The sequence below is a fragment of the Dryobates pubescens genome, chromosome 30, assembly GCF_014839835.1.
Source record: "Dryobates pubescens isolate bDryPub1 chromosome 30, bDryPub1.pri, whole genome shotgun sequence".
Lineage (NCBI taxonomy): Eukaryota > Metazoa > Chordata > Aves > Piciformes > Picidae > Dryobates > Dryobates pubescens.
The window spans coordinates 544,708-563,052 of NC_071641.1; the positions used below are offsets into that span (position 1 = coordinate 544,708).

Consider the following 18,345-nt stretch of genomic DNA (forward strand, 5'->3'; position numbering starts at 1 on the left):
GTAAGTGCTACTGGGACTTTAAGATCTAAGCTTAGAAACTTGGCACTACAACCAAATACAGCAAAATACAAAAGCTACTAAGTATGCCACAGAGGTGAGCTGTGCTAAGTTGCACGAATGCATACAATTAAAGAGTGACAAACCCAAAGATTTCACAAGGGATGACACAACACAGCACACAGAATTTTCCAAATGTGTACCATCATCTTTAGCCATCTAAAGTTTGTAACTCCAAAATCATCACTGAATCCATCAACTGTAACTACTTAACTGTAATTAGGTTTGATCATAAGAAAAAAAAAAGTATCAAGAGCTAGTGAAATAAACTCCCAGATACCATAAACTTTACCACTACAAAGGAAACAGCAAAAGCACTCTTTTATGCATTACAAAATATACAGCACACCCCTTAACACAAGCAAGAAAACATTATTTCCCCCCCTTTTCTTCCTCTTATACTTAATATCAGATTAGAAAATTAGCTGTACTGCTGTATACTGCTTTTCACTCAAAATACATCAGAGGAGTTTCCCTGTAAGTTTGTACAAAATCTCTATCACTATGAGCTTATAAAAACTGGAGAAAAGATGAAACTCTGTTGTTCTCCTACTCCCCAATCATCAGAAACCTCTTCAAAGCAAGCAGGCCTATTAAGGCCAATAGATAGCGCAGCTCTTGCTGTGGCAAAAGCAGCCAGAACTCTCACTGGAAGGTGTTTCTAATTCAGAGGGAGAAAGGTACTCAGGAATTTTCCTGAAATAACAGCTCAAGAAATATAGCTGTGTTCCTCCCTGACAGGAGCAAAACTGAGAGTCAAGCATGCATGACTCTGCTCCAAGTAGTCACCTAATCCAAAATGAGGAGAATCTCCTATGCAAACTTCATTATGCAAATAGGATAATCCCCCCATTTCCCATTCTGCCTTTTACATGAAAATACCAGAAGTGGCCCAATTACAAAGACAGCAAAAATAAAGACAGGTACTTATCTTTCTTTGAGTCCCAGTTGTCATTTTCTTCCTCTTTTTCCCAGTGATGGCAAGCTGACATACAGAAGGAAATACACATTCACCCCATAGTCCTCCATACAAGTAAATACAAAAAAATCAAGTGTTTATTGGAAGTCTGCATGAAGGCACAGATGAGCTTGATTACAGACACATTATAACAATTACAAATATATGTAAACACCTTTAGATATACAACAAAGCAGTAATACAGCTAATACAGGAATAAAATGCAACCTGCTAAAAAACCCAAACCAAATTTCTTCGTATCTGAGGTTCTTTCAACAGCAAGTTCTGATTCACACCAAGAGTGTAATGCTTTTAAGTCATCACTTGGATTCATGCTCAACACATCTGTACTTTGTACTGTAACCAGTGGATTTATAAACTGGTGATTTATAAATTTGATCCAAATCTGAGCAGGCTTCCTTCATTAGGATTACGAAAACATAGGAACAACCAGCTAGACACCCAACCAATCTATAATGAGGTTTCACAGATTCTCTAAATATGCAAGAGCAATCACCAAGGTACTGAAATTAAATATAAACTTCAGAAAGGCTTGAGGATGCTTGTTCCATTTCCACTTGTATTTGAGGAAACTGCTGTATTTCTGCAGGAAAGGAACAGTCTACAGCTGTCAGGTGATTATTTTTTTCTTCCTCCACAGGAGGCTTAGATTTCATCTGAAACACCTGCCAAAACAAAAGTCAGCAATCACAAACTAAAGTGCCTTGGACAGGTTAGGTTTTACCACCAAACACCTTTGTTTACAGAGACAGTATTCATTTAGATAATGAGAAAGCCCACCTTTGCACATAGAAGACTACTTCCAATATTTCTGTGGAAAGGGGAATTGCCTTTTTTTAAAATGATTTTTAATTAGATACCAATGCCAGGAACTTAAGGATTTGCAACACAGCACTTCTTGAAAGGAAACCACACAGGAAAACAAGAAAAAAGGAAAAAAAAAAGTCATTTTAGTACAGCCAATTTCCAGGCCTAGCCAAAGAGCAACAATTTACTACAGGGGCAGTTTTCTCAAACTCAACCCTCAACTATCTGTCCTCACTCCTCTACAAAAGCTTCATACCTCCAGAACCCAGTTGCAGCAAGACAAGACTCCTATCCAGGTAATACACGCAGCACAAAACCTAGCACAGTTTCAACATTTCACCTGACCTTGGCCACATCATCCCAACCTAAAGATGAGGTAGTACTTTTCTTTGGAGCCTAAGTTGAATAGGTACAAGCACTATTCTTCCTAATGCAGCATCTGTCTGTTAATGCAGCACCAAACTCCAGGGTTTTATCTCCTCTTCAGGGAGTACTACTAAAGGCAAAACCAGCAACAGCTGCTTTAAAAAACCAATAAATAATCCCTATGTGGGCACACCCTGCCACTAGAACTAAGACTGCATCATAAAGGCCACTGGCTGGCATATTTAATTACTTCCTCAGGTCCACAAAGTAGCAATGACTCTTAACCGCTATTTGTACTGGGGTTAGTGGTTATCACCAAAAAGAAACATGAAAGATAATCCTGAGTGCTTATTATAGTGAGGAGTGGAATTAAACAAAAATAATAAAGAAAATTAACAATTCTAGTCTAAATCTGAAAAGGCTGGGAGAGGAATTCAGCTCCCCAGGGAACTGAGGAAACCAGATTGTCCCTATGCATCCAGTCCATTTGTTAATTAGAGGCTGTTTTTTCCTCTCTTTTCTCACTTTCCCCCTCAAAGAGGTTGTTGTAACATATGTACATGTTATAATTTTATAGCTTACACTCATAAACCTGGTTTCTTATGAGATGGCTTGAACTGGAGAAATATGCTCTGCATAGTCCATGCTCTGGAGACTCCCAAGGATCAAAAAGAAATAGCCTGCCATGACTGAAACAAAAAGGAAACATCAAAAAGAGTTGGACAGTATTAGAACTTATACTGCTTGTAAAACTAAACATTAGGATTAGAAAAAGTACTTCAAGACTGAAACAAGGTCCCTGGATGCATCCTTAGTATGCGATAATGCTGAGGATGAGAGACTGTGTATTCAAGGCTCTTTTATTTGCCTCCACTATCAGTTCCCACTTATTTAACAAAATACATGGAGTTTATATTGCCTCCTGTCAGCAGCAAAACTTGCACAGATCCCAGGAAGCTTTCTCATTTTCATGGCTTCCAAGATTACATTTTTCTTTCAGCTGAAGTGCACAGGGATTCCACCCAGTCAAATGGATTGCTGAACATGTTATCAGTAAAGAATCCTGTTCTGCTCAGCTCCAATAGAGGGATTGCCAATGGAAAAGCACTGACACTTCCTTGAAAAACTCCAGTAGTCCTTTCTGCCCTTGGGAATAGGCTCTCGGGGGAGTACATGTAATGAAAACAATCTTATCTGGCTCTTAGCTGGAAGACTATCACCGGACAGTCCCACCTCTTCTTCCCAAGAACTTCTCTGGAACAAATCATGGATAAAGTAAACTCTTAATGCTCTACAGAGTATCAGCTCCGTTCCAGTGTCCAAGCCAGATCCTTTGAGAGAAAAAGTAAAAAGAAGGCTGCTTCATTGTCTCAGAGAAGAACACTGCTGAAAGCAGCTAAAAGATATGTGTAATTTTTAAAACTAAACTTTAGCTGTCAAAGGGTACACTCACAAAATACTCATAGTGGCTAGGAATTGCTTCTGTGGCCTTATGTAACTAGTTGTGATGCAGCATGCAACTGACAGGCATTGGGAATGAAAAGCACAACAGAAACCCACCCAGATGCTTCTGAGGTAAGGCCAAGCACTTAAGGCCTCATAGCAAGCTGGAACTCACTGTCAAGTGAGTTTGTCCAGTCTATAGGAGATCTGATAAAAATCACAGTTGCAGAATCATAATTCATGACTATAATTCACAAGGAAAACTGAAAGTCCATTTACATTTATTAGAGATGTTTGTGCACAATTTCTTATCTTATCCAAAAGGTCTACAAATAGAATTTAACACTTCTGATTGCAAGCAAATGTTTGTTCAAAGTTCTTAGCTAGGTAAGGCCATCTGAGTGCCTTGTTACACTTTCAAGATTTAGTATACATTTGTCAGTTCTTCACTTTCCTCTGGTAAGAGTCCCACTGGAATAGTAAGGAGAGTTCTCTAAGACACTTTATAACAGCAGCTGAACTTGGGTTATACAAACTCAGTTTTGGAATATGCTTCAAATGTAAATTATTCTAGGCAAATTTCCATTTTAAGATCTCAAAGCAACACTGTTAAAGGATTCCCCTCCCCCGCATTTACACTACCATCACTACGAGCTCACACTCTGTAGAGCCGTATGTCCAAGTATCCCAAAGCACTTTAGACAGGAGGGCACCATTTCAAATAGTGGTATACTTGAGTTGGAATTCTACTTGTAAAAGACTTCTTATTTTACTTTGTCTCGTGTTTACAAAACGACAAGAATCAAACCAAATGAATCTTACCTTGACCTTAGTCCCACCTCTGACTATCTGTAATTTTCTCACCTGTAATTCTACACTGATTCAGGAGCTCTGTTTAATTACAATGCTCACAGCTGAGTTTCCTTTACAGAAAAATGAGCATCTGCTACAGTCAATTATTTTCAGATGGAAGCACTGGTCAAATTTTAGGTCTGCCACAATCTTGAGAATCACTTGTTTGGAGAGTCACTACCATAACTAATGTAACTTGATAATGCACTTGATCCCATATTGGTTTAGGAAGTGTAATACACTGTATATGCATTTCTCTAAATTAGAGCTGCAACTACATAGCTACAGGTGAAAGAGTTCTAGTTTTGCCTTAAGCAGAACCTTTTACAACATTATTTTAACTTACTATTTCAATTTAAGAGCACTAATTTCATAAAGATTTTGAGTTTGCAATTCTTACTGAAGACATGAGCAGCAAACATGAAAATATATGTACAAGTGTTAGTATACTACCAGAACGCTGGATTTCCTTCTTAAAAATGGCCTTAAGAAAGCATTAGGCATGTCAAACAAACTTTTGTAAACAAAAGATAAATTACTCATGTTCTGCTCTGATTACAGCCAGATACATATTCTCATAAAATAAACATTCTCTTGTCATTTTCCATGGCCCACATATCCATATATATGAGGTAAACCACTTAAAATCATCAATAATATATAAACCTCAGTACTCAACAGGAACCTCAGGAAAAACGTTCACTGAGTAGGATGTCAATATCAAGAAGTGACACTGTGTTCCACTGCAAAGTGAAACCAATTTATTTGTGCTAAATGAATGGAAAGAATGTATTCAGAATACATTTCTTTATACATTGTACCGGCTTAGGCTACTAAACAAGCATTCATTAGTGCCACGTTGTGCTACTTTCTTGTACTCTCTTTCTACCAAGCAATACAACGTTTTGGCTGTCACTCCAATGTATTCCTGTATGCTCATCTTGTGTCTCATTTTCTAACAGACTTTTGAACATTTAGAATGCCTGTTCAAACTTTGCTTCAGGGGAATCACAATTAACATTATTTTAACAAGAAAAAGAAAATCAGCTGTTGTCTACAATCACATTGCCTTCTGCAGGAAAAAAAACCACAAATAAAAAAATAAAACCAAAGAGCACACTTTAATCAGCTGTCAGCAACCTGTGGGCAGGACCACACTTACCGAAGTTAACTGTGACAGATCACACAGTATGGGCAGCTTACAGGTTAACATAAACGTCAAGTGAAGTCATCAAATCTTAAGGTCCACAAATTGTACATTCCACAGACTTCAACAAGCCAGTTCCCTCACTGCAAGATTCAGACTGTACCATACGGTTGAGGTGCTTTTAAACAGAAGTACAGATGTGTCCCGTGTGCTGAATTAAGCTACATAATACAATAGAGTATGTGTGTCTTGGGCACTGATTAGGGTGTCTGACTCACTTTTGCACTTAGCTGTCATTTCAAACGATTGAAAAGTAGTGCTGATTTTCCATAAGCTCGGTAAACACTGGAACATTTCAGAATTCATCATTATAGCCCATCATGCCTTTAATTCTCTGCAAATTGTCATGAAAAAATATAAAAAAAGGTATCCCTTTGATTTTACAAACCTAAAAGCCAGGAAAATGAAGCTTTGGAGCCAAGCAAAACGACATAATGCCGTATTACCAACCAAAATAGCAAATGTTCCAGCCAGAGAATGGACATACATGTAGTTCAAGTAAACACTGATGGAAAACTGTTAGTGTTGTAGACCCACAACACTGGCTGCATTTTATACAAATGTTTACAACACAATTAACAGTGAAGCCTATATAACCTCAGTGCAAATAAGTCAAATCCAAATATGCCAAGTAAGCCTTTGGCTTTTAGTAAACTGCTCCATGTTATTAGTCCACTTCTGACAGAAAGACTGCTGAGCACATGCACTAAGGCTGAGAGGAGGGATGCACTGAATGTTGAAAAGTGGCTGCCTGCGATGCTGCGGATTGGGCCGAAGGTTGCACAGGTGGTGGAGGTGGTGGCGGAGGTGGCTGCACTGGGGTCTGCGTGTTTGGAGAAGGAGGAGGAGTGGGACGTTTAAATTTGTCAGGGCTGTTACTTCTTCGTGGTGAAGGCCTCTGCAGAACAAATATTGAAATTATGTTTAACACACTCCTGAACAACGTTAGGTGTAAGTCCTCTAGCAATTTATTGAGCTTGGCAAAGGAAAATAAAACCAACAAAAAGAGTTGAACAATGGTGTAGGGAAAATCCACTTCAAAACATTGCAGGAATCACAATACAACTTTTACATAAAATAAACATTACTCTGAAATGGAGTAGAAACAGAAAGGGGATGTACTTTTGCTGTCAAACAGAACACTTATTCCTTCCTGTCAGTTTGCAGGAAATGAACACATGACATATATCCTGAAGATATGTTTACCTAAGATAACCAGCGTGTGGGAAGAGGTTGGTTTTGGATGGCTTTGGAAGGGCAGATTTATAGGGAAGATTTGCCTTTGCTCGAGTTAGAGAAAGCTATGTTTTGTCTTTGACTCTGAGAATAATGTACAACCTTGTAACAGAAGGAGAGGAATTAGGCAGAATTTGGTTGGATGTGTTAGAATATTGTTTTGTTATTTTAACCTATTGTATGCCTTAATTACATGTATGCCAGCAGAAAATGACCAATTGAGATGTGGCACGTGTGCCTTCTGACAGACTATATAACTTTGCTGTATAACGTAATAAACGTCTTCGCCTGCTTACATCTTGTCCTGGAAGCATTGCTCTGGGTGATTAAAACATCTACCTAACAACAACAGCAACCTAAAAAGAAAGGAGAGATGCTGTAGAAACAGCACCTCCCAGTTGTGCTTGCCCAACCAGTAGGTGCTGATGAACGTTTAACTTTATGCTGATGGTGAATGAAGTCCAACTACATGGTACCTGAGTGTGGGCAGCAATGTTTCAAATATCAGACAGTCTGCCCAGAATCTCTGCCATTCTGAACAACTCCCAGCCTGCACACTGGAGCAAGACCAAAGCATGATACAAGTTGTTCTTTGGACAACAAAATAAGTTTGCAACCCTCTGAGCTGATGGAGTGAAGTAGTTGTTAGAGGGATCCCATCAACAGAAACAGATTTTCAACATCCTGCACATTTACACACAAAGATTTTTACTCAACAATCCAGTAGAGGCAGAGAATCTTTGATGTGAGCTACACACAAGTTTAAATTACACTGCACAACACCAACTTCTGCACTTTAGAAACCAAAATACTCACTACTTACCAATCCAGTTAGCGTTAATAAAGAACCTCATGGCATGACAAACAGCCCACCCACAATTAATAATCAACCACAGGTGATGAGCTCTGGGGACAAGAGTGATTACAGCACTATAGCAAATGTACTACAAAGTCAGATAAACCTGTTTTGTAATGGAGGTTAAAAATGAAGAGTCGAAGAGTCAAACTGCAGTTTAGTCAATGTGTATTATATCAATTTTTCTGCACAACTATGTAAAATAGCTTAATGCTCTATGCAAAAAGCCAAGTGATTCTTGACAACTGACTGATGTCTCTGAAACACTTAAAATCATTTATTGTGTTTGCATACATCTGAAGGGACCTGGCTTCAATATCAAGACAAAACCAAGAGCTACTTATCAACACCTTTCTGAAAGCAATTAGTTTTTTGCCATGAAGAGAATCTTTTTCATAGTGACTCAGTGTGACACCAACTAATTTACAGTTTCAGGAAGAGCAGTATTTCACAGATAATGAACAGAACAAGTTCCTTGAAAAAGTTATTTATAAAACTGAGTTCCAGGTTTTCTAGAAGCAAAAAGATCCTCCTGTGACTAATTCATGTAACATACAGCAGTGGGATGAACCTGGACCAGGTTTCTGCCTTCCTGATGAACTCCAGATCCCTCCTGTTCTATCCACCATTGTTGCACTCCCACCATTCTTCATTCAATGACTTTACCAATTACCTTTCCCTGCTCAGCTAAATTATTCCAGAAGCAGCCATATTTGAGCATTCAACTAAGCATTCTCTTGAAACGTGTTTTCACATCTGTGAATTACAAGTGTATTTACACACTACCATACCTGTTGAGAAAAACTGAAATGGTCTTCATAGAACAACTACAAGGCATTTTGCCAAATGGTTAATATTTAGGCTGTCTTTGCTCATTAAACTCCACAAATATTTAGAAGAAACAGGACTGAGTAGAAATGCATCAAACATCATAGGTAAAAAAAAGTAATAAATCCAGTTGAAAGATATGAGAAATTGCCCTAACAAATGTTTATATTAACTTTCTTCTTTGCCAATGAGAATAGAAAATAAGAGTTAACTGCCTGTTACAGTGACATGATGGTAGCATTGTGTGTCATCCTGAAGAAAACCTGAGCTTGGAGCAACCTCAGATGACTCATCCGTCAGATGGTGGAGACTAGGAGAAAAATGAAAGCAATGTTTTTACTTCCTGGGATAGGCTTAGTAGCTTAGAACATCACTTCTCACACCCTGCCTGCTGATCCACATAAGATGATACCTATTACTGTCCTTAAGATGATAATACATCCTATTCTTTTGCAGAAAATAAGGTTCTCCAAAAAGAATCAGTTTCTGAGGGGTGAAGAGGAAAATCAGGGTTGAAGAAAGCAGCAATAGATATCTTGGAGTAAGGAGACAAAAACAAACATTTACAAAAACGTTTTGTAGAAAAGCTTAAAGACAAGCAAGAGTAACTTTGAAAAACCAAACTGAGATTGGTGCAAGCATTCACTATTTTAAATACTTACTGTAATGCCATGGGATGGTCCCATATGTTGCACATGAAGGCCTGGGGAATTGTAGTAAGACATTCCAGCTCTAGTCAGTGAAGTTGGTGGTGTGAAACCAACTGTGTGACTTGCATATGACAGACCTAAAAATTGTTAGAACAAGGTAACATCAACATTCCTGTTTATGTTACAAACTGAAGCATGAATTTGTAATTTGTCATTTTTTAGTTCTTAATCAACAAGAAATGGTTAAATGCTACCAGATTAGACATCTGAAAATATTATTTGTCCTGAAAAGTTTGATGTAAATTAATCTGTTTTCCTGCAGTACACTAACCTATGTTTCAAAGCATGCATTACACAATGTTAAACATAATGCCTTGCTTAACATAAACAGTGTAAAGCTCCCCTGGCAGCTTTATTTCAGTCCACAAGCATTTTCCTTCAGCCTTCCATTTCTCTTCAGAGGAATGGCTTCCTGAATAAAATAGAGCCTGAAGAGCAGAGAGCTCGTGCCTGGAGAAGTTATCTAGCACAGGCCACTATGAGCTTCCACAAAGAAACTGGGTGTGGATGGCTTCTCCGTACCATACCAGATTTGCACCCACACTCTCTCCTGTTTTGCCTAAACATTTACAGGTAGGGCCCCAAAGATCCTTGGGAAGGTGAAGTTAAAACATCATGGGATTACTTGGTAGTTGGACTAGGCTAGCAACTAACAACTTATAATTACAACTTGTTTTATCCATATTAAGGTAAGCCTAATATTTTAAAGTGCAATTATCTTAATTATTCCATCTAAATATTCCTCTTCTGTAAGAATTAGTTTATAAAAATGCAAGGTACCTGTTCAGCTAATCAAGGTAAACTGAAACAGCAACTTCAGACCTTGAAGCATTTTGAACATTTTGAGTATTTCTGAACAATACATTCTCCAAAACCTTTAGCTCATTATTGCTTTCTGACAAACATACCAGTAAGGTAGGAGACAAGACTCTCTTTAGCTAGCAACTGCTTTGGAGCATTATGACCAAAAAAATGGCTAAAGGCAAGTTAAACTTTCATAAGACCACATCAGATTTCTTCAACCCTGAATCAATGCAAAGCAATCCCACTACAGCTGCAGTATGCATCAATACCCAGCTTTGTTCTTAACTGCGTGTATCTGTTTGTGCCTACATTGATAAGGTCTTAAGGAGAGGAAAAAACCACAAATAAACCTCAGATCGCTAATAAAGTCATGTAAGGAAACATACTCCCCTCACTTCCTTTATCTCTTAAGTTTGATTCTGCTCCATCCCTGAAGTATGTCTGGTGCAAATTTTAAGTGACTCCAATGGTATCACTGTCACTTTAGAGTATTTAATGCAGATTGGGGAAATTAATCTGCTTTTTGACTCCACAGTCTAATTGTCTGTACAGCACCATGTTTTGTAACTAAGTTCTTTAGTTAGCACAAGGACAGAAACAAGCCAATGTTCAGGTAGGTGACAATGTGTTGAGAGTCAGAGACAAGACCCTAGAACAATAAAAGGCAAAAAAATATACTTTGAGACACCTTTGCAACATTGCAATTTAAGACTGTTTTGGGATAAACCAGCTCTTGAAGTTTTCAAATGCAAGTTGCCATGGCAGTCAAAGAAGCAGTAAGAGTCCTGCATGTACACCCAAAGTAGTTCATCTCTCAGGTCAAAATCTCTAACTGCAGCCTAGCTGCAGAAGCCATGCATAAAACAGTTTATCTACACAAAAGACTCACTGGTAATTAACTAATCCCCAGCTGCCTAGGAGTAGCAATAGTTCCACAATCTTCAAAGCTTCATGCACTGTCCCAGAAATCTCAGCAGTATCTTAGCCTGAAAGAGTCCTCAGAAGCAGCATCTCACGCCACACAAGTACAAAAGACTCTGCAATTCAGGAGCTAGAATCTGTCCCACTAAACCTGACCACCTATCCATATGAAATTGCATTTTCTACCTGTTTTAAATGCTGTCTCTATAAATTCAGGCATATAATTTTTCAAACTAAATATGATGAGTTCTAAAATTGATACAAAACACAATTGTTGTATTATTCTGTACCGATGCTTTTGGCAGTGTCTGAGTGGATTAGTTTAGATACGAAGTACTCTCAAAAATTACTGATTTTCATCATTACTGCATTCATAGATTTCAGACAGCTGTACAAAATTCCCTGTTGATCTCATTAGTTCTCTAACAAACTGCCACTCATATTTTTATGAAGTCTGAAACTTCCCAACTGTGAATATTAGTCCATTGTATGTGAAGGAGGATAACACAGTTGCCTGTGCAGAAGTGATAGCCTGGAACATTTCCTGCACCAAAACTCCCAAAATTGTGAACTATCATTTCATCTCTCCTCTTTTTAATCCTGTTTTAAACTGTGTTTCAGCATCCACTGTCAGTGGGATCTAATTCCCACTAGAACACAGCACTTGTATCAACTACTGATGGGAAATCCACAGGGACAAGGACTGTGCTTCAGTCCCAGTGTAGGAACAAGGTGCTCCTGCACTGACACACCAGCATCTGAACTGGGTGCCTTTCTAGCTAATCAAAGATCATAGAATGGTTTAGGTTGGAAAAGACCTTCAAAGGTCATATAGTCCAACCCCCCTGCAGTGAGCAGAGACATCCTCCACTAGATCAGGTTGCTCAGAGGCTTGTTGAGCCTGACCTTGAGTATCTCCAGGAATGGGGTTGACAACTACCTCCTAGGTAACCTGTTCCACCACCCTCATGGGAAAGACCTTGTTGCTAACATCCAATCTAAATCTGCTCTCCTCTAATTTCAAACCATTGCCCCATGTCCTACCACTATAGACAAGCCTGTAACTTCCCAGATGAGTTTTCCTATATGTACCACCTCTGTGTGGACTGCAGCTACAATGTGCAGTTGAATACAATATTATTAGGAAGACTGCATGGGTATAACCAGGAACATCCACAGCAGTTACTGGAGAAATCTGTTAGCATCACTACCTTTCTGTACGTTCAGTCACAGGAAACACGTTTTGTTTTCTTGCTGACATACCTTGCAAGACATTGAAAGCAATTTGACTAATTTTAGAAGCCCACAAAACTCTTGAAAAACTCTATTACAATGCTCATCTTTATCACTGTAACATAGCTTATGGCAATAGCAAGCTTTCACACATGCTTACTCCTTTTGCATCCTCTGGATAAAAACCGTTTTGAGTGTTTCTGAAAAAAACTAAAGCAAACCTTGAAAATCAAAAAGCCTGAAGACATTTTGTATGTTCTAGCAGACCTGTGTAATAAAAATCTCAAACCCATCTCACAGAATGTGTCAATACAGAGGACACCTCATTTGCCCTTACTGTAGGACTCTATCCAACAGGTCCTAAAAGTGAACTTAGGAAAGCAGGGGATGCAGAATTCGTTATGTAGAAGTGAGTTTGCGATTTCAACTTCTAATGAATGTCCAGCTGCAATTTCAAGGTTGGTTTTTCATTTCAGTCAATAAATGTATTAGTAACACAAACACATTTCCTTTAACTTAAAAAAAAATATTCAGTAATTAACAACTTGGAAAATGTTAGTTTGCCTTTGTTATGCAAAGTACTAGAGACAAGACTTCTTAATCTTGTAGTTATTGTTTTACAATAGAAAACAGCAGAATTAGAAAAGCCATTTCTCTACTGAAGAGAAACAGAAATTGACTTTTCCCAAACACATTCAAGATTAGATTTCCATATGAAGTTTTGATTCAGAGCACAATAGCAGTCTCATTACTAGTTCATCATGAAACTCTAGAGATCTGTTTGTATATGCATCCTGTCAGGCAACTTCTGTTGCAGAAGCTGAGGGGAAGAAGAGACAGTAAGAGAGAAAGAGCAAAAAATAAATAAAAGCTTCTTAACTGACCTTTAGTATCTGTTCACAGTGCAAAACAGATCCATCAAAGACATGCTGCACTAGAAGACTTGTAAGGCAAAACTATTCTTACATATTTTTTTCTCCAGACTAGCTTTGAAAGGCTACTAACCAAAATATATTAATAGGGCATGTTACTATGTGATGCATACAATAATCTTAAGAAACTGGGTTGAATATTTACCAGGTGATATAGGTCTGCTAGAACTTGGTGAGGGTGTATAAGGGATAGGACTGGACACAGTGCGAGGTCTTAATCCTTGTGCAGACATCTCATTAAAATATCTAACAAAAAAAGGTAAACAATAATTAGATCAAACCTTTAAAAATGTGCCATGTTTCATTGTGTTTTGTTTGGCTTTTCTTTTTGTATTGGTTGGTTTTCTGGTGTTTTGTTAGGGGTTTTTTTTGGTTGGTTGTGGGTTTTGTGTGTTTTTTCTTTTCAATTCCCATAAAGAATCATGTTAGATTAATGAAGAACCAGTCACCTTTTGGAACTCATGACAGGAACTCTCATCATTGCTAAAGGCTCAGATACTACCTTAACTTTTGGTGGAAATAGCTGGATTGACCTCAGCCATTTGCAGTTAAAGCAGTACAAGCCACCTAAGATCAGAATAGTGAATATTAAGGCCAGAAGTATAAATCATGTCATCCAATCTGACCTTCACTACATTCTTGCACTTTACACATCACTTTTATACTGAACTCAATAGCTTGTTTGGTTGAAGTGTATCTTTCAGAAAGACACTAATCTGAAATCATGAAACAGGGGCAGGGAAACCATTAAAGTATCCAAAAATTTGTTCCAACAGCTGATCAGCCTGACAGTTAAAAACATGCCCTGTTTCCTACTTGAACCCCTGGTCTCAACATTTCACTATTTGCTTATTGTGTCTTTTGCCACTGGAATAGAAAGACATTTTGAACCCAGGACTCTCTGCCACTAAAGATACTTCTAGGTTGTGTTGCAAGACACCTCCCACACTTCACCATGATAAACTAACAGATTAGAATCTCAGGCAAGGCTTTTTCCCCCCCACCTGTAATAATTTTAGCAGAGTTCATTTGTACTTTGTTCACTGAATACAGTGAAACAGCTTCACAACCATCAAGTTTCATATAAAAGGAGATATAACCAGACCGCTTGGTCCCACTTGTCACTTACTGTTTATTATCTTAAGAGTAGTTTTAGCTCAAAAATAATTTTATGTATTTTTTCCACAACACTAAGCTGGCAGCTTTCAGGTTGACCTCTTATGCAGTATCCACCTAGATTTTGCAGTCATTGTCTAGATGAGAAGTTCCCCTGCTCACCGTCTACTGCACATATGGCTGCAGATCAGTGCATCTGGGTTTATATTACTGCATTTAGCTGTGTTTCTTTACTGGACACAGCAAAGCAGCAGGCAAAATCAGCTACCTATCAGTCCTTTGACTCTTGCTTGTCTCCCCTTCTACCATTGTACTTCTCAGAAATTTTTAAGAGCTATATTTCTTTCCAAATCACATTTAAAAAGCTGCACAACATGGAGGAGCAGCATTAAAAGTGTTCCTGTTTGATGGAACTCATAGTGATTACTAGTTTGAGGTCTGTAAGCCAGTTCATAAACTATTTGAACCATGTTTTTATACTGCATCATATCAATTATTAACCAGGATATTCAGAGTAAATATGTCCCAAGACCTAATGCAGGCAACACACTGTTGTGATACTGAAGTTGGTTTACATTTAGGTTGATCAGGTAAAAGTAGCTGCAATAAAGAACAACAGAAAATTAACAAACTGGCAAATTAAAAATAAGTTTTCTAAAGAGCTACCAGTGGCAAGGTTAGTTAAATTGAACAGATTAGGCTACTTCTGCAACACACAACTGGCAATGCAGATAGTACGTGCATTACAGCAAGGCAGGGGTTGTGTGATTTGTGTACAGAAGAATTTTCTTCAAGCGATCCTAATGCCTGGACAGGGCGATACGGAATAGCAGCACACCTTTAGTATGCTTCCTGGTTTCAGCTATTTCCCTACCACTCCAGAGAACAGGATGGAGAACTGAGAAGACAAAGCTATTGCTAGTCAGGAGGAGAGCTGTGTATTTGCATTCATTACAGCGTTTTCCTCTACCCCATCTGCAAAACCAAAACATCATCAGCTAACTGAATACTACTGAAAAAAAGATGGCTATCTGATACATCAAGAAAATGCAGACTGACAGAAACTTACATTTTGAAATCATTACTGCATATAGTTCCACCATTATTTTGTTTACACAGTTCTCCAAAGACTAATCAGTCACTAACATGCATTAACCTGCTTTGTCCTTCTCTTTATATTTCACTACTTGCACTGTAAACACCTGTTTGAGAGTGATTCTGTTATGCCTTTGTAGTATCAAGAAAAATCAACATGACAATAAAATTCCTTATAAGCACAGAATTTTCCTACATTTTGTTTACCACTGCCTGCAACTGGTTATTGGAAAAAAAAATTACTAGGATAAGCTACATTTTTGGATTAATACTGGTAATTTAGACTTGGGACTGTGTTTCCATTACAATGTGAATATATTGGCTAATAAAGGTAGAGTCAAACACCAGCCTTGTGTTTCTAGCAATTTAATTTATGTAACATTCACTAAATACCAGATGCTACCAAAATGTGTATCAGCTGCCTAGTAATTCAGTAAAATGAAAATGCTACCTTGAACTTTAATGGTACTCCTTTAAACAAAATAACTGGTATTTTAGTAAATTATGGCTTACAAGTAATAAACTGTTGACCCAAGTAGAAATATCTCAGTACCAGCAGAATACACAACACAGGGTAACATTGTAATTGTTTTCTAAAGGACCTGTATAAATCCAAAATTATGTAAAACAGAACACCAAAATAATGAGCATTTGATAAGAGAGAAGAATGTTTTGTTTAAAGCATATATTAAAATATCTTTCAAGATAAAATGCTATCATGACTATGACGTGAGAAAACACTAAAAAGGCATCATAGAAAGCCATGAGAAACTCAAAATATCTGTAAGGTTGGTGCAATCAAAGCAGCTTGCAGTAAGGAAAATAAATAAATAAAGGCTTTTAGGGTCTGGAGATCAAGAACAGCCTAACAGTTCTGGAAATGCTGCTTCTCTCTAAGGCTTTACACAGTATCCGTTTTCATTTGTCTGAACACATTCTACTTTCTGCAAAGGACAAATCAGGCCCAAGCAAGGACATTGTTCCTACCTCACAGAATTCCTTGCAGTTGCCAAATTAAGGGCAAACAAAGGTACTATGACCCAATTATCCTCAATTCCATGGCTATATTTATTTCAATATACAGGGCCAAAACCCTAAGCACTCTTCAGATACAAGTATTTTCTCACTGTTAATATTAATGCAATTTGTACACAAGTCTGATACAATTCTACTGAAGATACTCCTGAACCAGGCTGAAACTTGATGTATATATTAAATTCATATGCAGGTTATTTCTATACACACTTACTCTACAATATTCAAAAAGAAGTATAAGTATTGAAAAACTATCTCAATGCCAACATATATAGATGTCCAGAAAATACAAACCTTTCATCATCCATTTCTAAGCTGGATTCACTTTCTGACAGTTGCCTGCAGAGTGCTTCCCTACGTTCCATTTCCCTCTGTAATTTTCTTTGAAGTCTCAAGTTTTCTTCTCTCATATGTCGCTCCTCTTCTAAATATTGTGCCATCTTCTCCGAATCTAAAGGACAGGATTTGGTTACAATCTGATTAAAATTCAGTTTCACACACAGGCAAATATGTTGTGCTTAACTTTAATCCAGTATTCAAGAAAGAGGGTGTAAAAAAGGGAAAAACAACAACAAACAACTAGTCAAGTTGAAATATTTTCTCTGGCCCAAAACATCCAAGAAATATTTGTTGATTATTCCAGACAGCCTAGTATAAAACCTCAAACTGCAGTATAAATACATCAACAAGAAATAATACTGAAAATATTAAAGTCATTTAATCCAAACCTGCCCTATTTTTCTTTTTTCATTTCTACCTTCTATTCATGTTCATGAAAGTACATCTAAAACAATGTGCAACACACAACCACAAAATATTTAAAAGGAGTTGTTTACTCACGCTGTAGCTGTGCAGCCCTCAGTTGTTTCTTTAATCTCTCCACTTCATTCTTTAAGAATCTGATATGTCTCATCATATTTTCTGGAGAATCTATCTCCATTGATATGTCTCTGGGTGATGGTGGGGCAGATACTGGCTGGTCTAATTTCTCCTGCAAAATTCTGAAATGAGAAATGAACGAAAACTCCGTATGAAAAATAGTTCAAAGTTTACCTTAAATTCTAATGAAAACTCCTTAAATCCTACAGAATGCCACTGCAAGGATCCTAACAGGTATACAAGACTTATTCAAACAGCTGGTTTGGGGGGGAGAAAATCCTAGGAGGACTTCTAATGCTTTCTTAATTCAAAATAAGAAAAGGTAACATTTATTGCTGAAGTACACATGGATTCTCTAAAACATCCAGATATTGTGGCACACTCAAATATCTCTGCATATGGTTCAGGAAAAACTAATTCTGGACTGTATATAGTTATCTCAGTTCTGCACTCAAATGCTACTTATTGCATAAAATAGTTCCTACGCAAAATCATAGTTCTGGAGCAAGTCCAGAGGAAGGCCACAAAGATGATCTAAAGGCTGGAACACCTCTGCAATGTGGATAGACTGATAGTTCTTCAGCATAGAGAAGACTGTGGAAGGACCTTAGAGATGCCTTCACATACCTGAAGCAATCCTACAGAAAGGCTGGAGAGGGACTTTTTATAAGGGTGCCTAGCAATAGGACAAGGGGGAATGGTTTGAAGCTGAGGGAGAGTAGGTTTAGAGTGGATCTAAGAAAGATGCATGGCCTAGTTATTCACACATATATTACAAAGTGGTACTAAAGCATTTTGCCAGAAATGGTTGGGCTTAAAGAAGGCTTTAAATCCAAAAAGCACAAAAATCCTACTGAAGGCCCATCCCACTATGGATTTTTCACTGTAGAGTATCATATAGCAGATCCATGTAAAACAAAACTAAAAATCCTGCAGTTTACCTATGTTCAGGTGTTTTCTGAGGCCCTAGTCAAGATGGACACAGTCAT

The 18,345-nt window shown here is 37.8% G+C and overlaps 1 protein-coding gene and 1 long non-coding RNA gene across 3 annotated transcripts in view; both read right to left on the reverse strand.

The window, feature by feature from the left end:
* Positions 1–1,654: 1,654 nt before the first annotated feature.
* On the reverse strand, positions 1,655–5,542 carry LOC128898682 (uncharacterized). Of its 2 annotated transcripts, none has more exons than XR_008462948.1 (2): positions 2,792–5,542; positions 1,655–1,701 (listed from the first exon to the last, which is right to left on the reverse strand). It is a non-coding gene; the product is annotated as an uncharacterized LOC128898682 (long non-coding RNA). The 2 variants fall into 2 exon arrangements; XR_008462949.1 differs by having other exon boundaries at positions 1,655–1,930.
* A 55-nt stretch (positions 5,543–5,597) lies between these two features.
* Positions 5,598–18,345, reverse strand: part of CCDC6 (coiled-coil domain containing 6) — a 42,836-nt gene continuing 30,088 nt past the window's right edge. The window contains exons 5-9 of the mRNA XM_054174596.1: positions 17,318–17,478; positions 16,772–16,928; positions 13,377–13,477; positions 9,294–9,418; positions 5,598–6,609 (exon numbers count right to left, since the gene is read on the reverse strand). Coding sequence (XP_054030571.1) covers positions 6,418–6,609; positions 9,294–9,418; positions 13,377–13,477; positions 16,772–16,928; positions 17,318–17,478 — 736 coding nt within the window. The 3' untranslated portion in view covers positions 5,598–6,417. The remainder of the gene's footprint in view (positions 6,610–9,293; positions 9,419–13,376; positions 13,478–16,771; positions 16,929–17,317; positions 17,479–18,345) is intronic.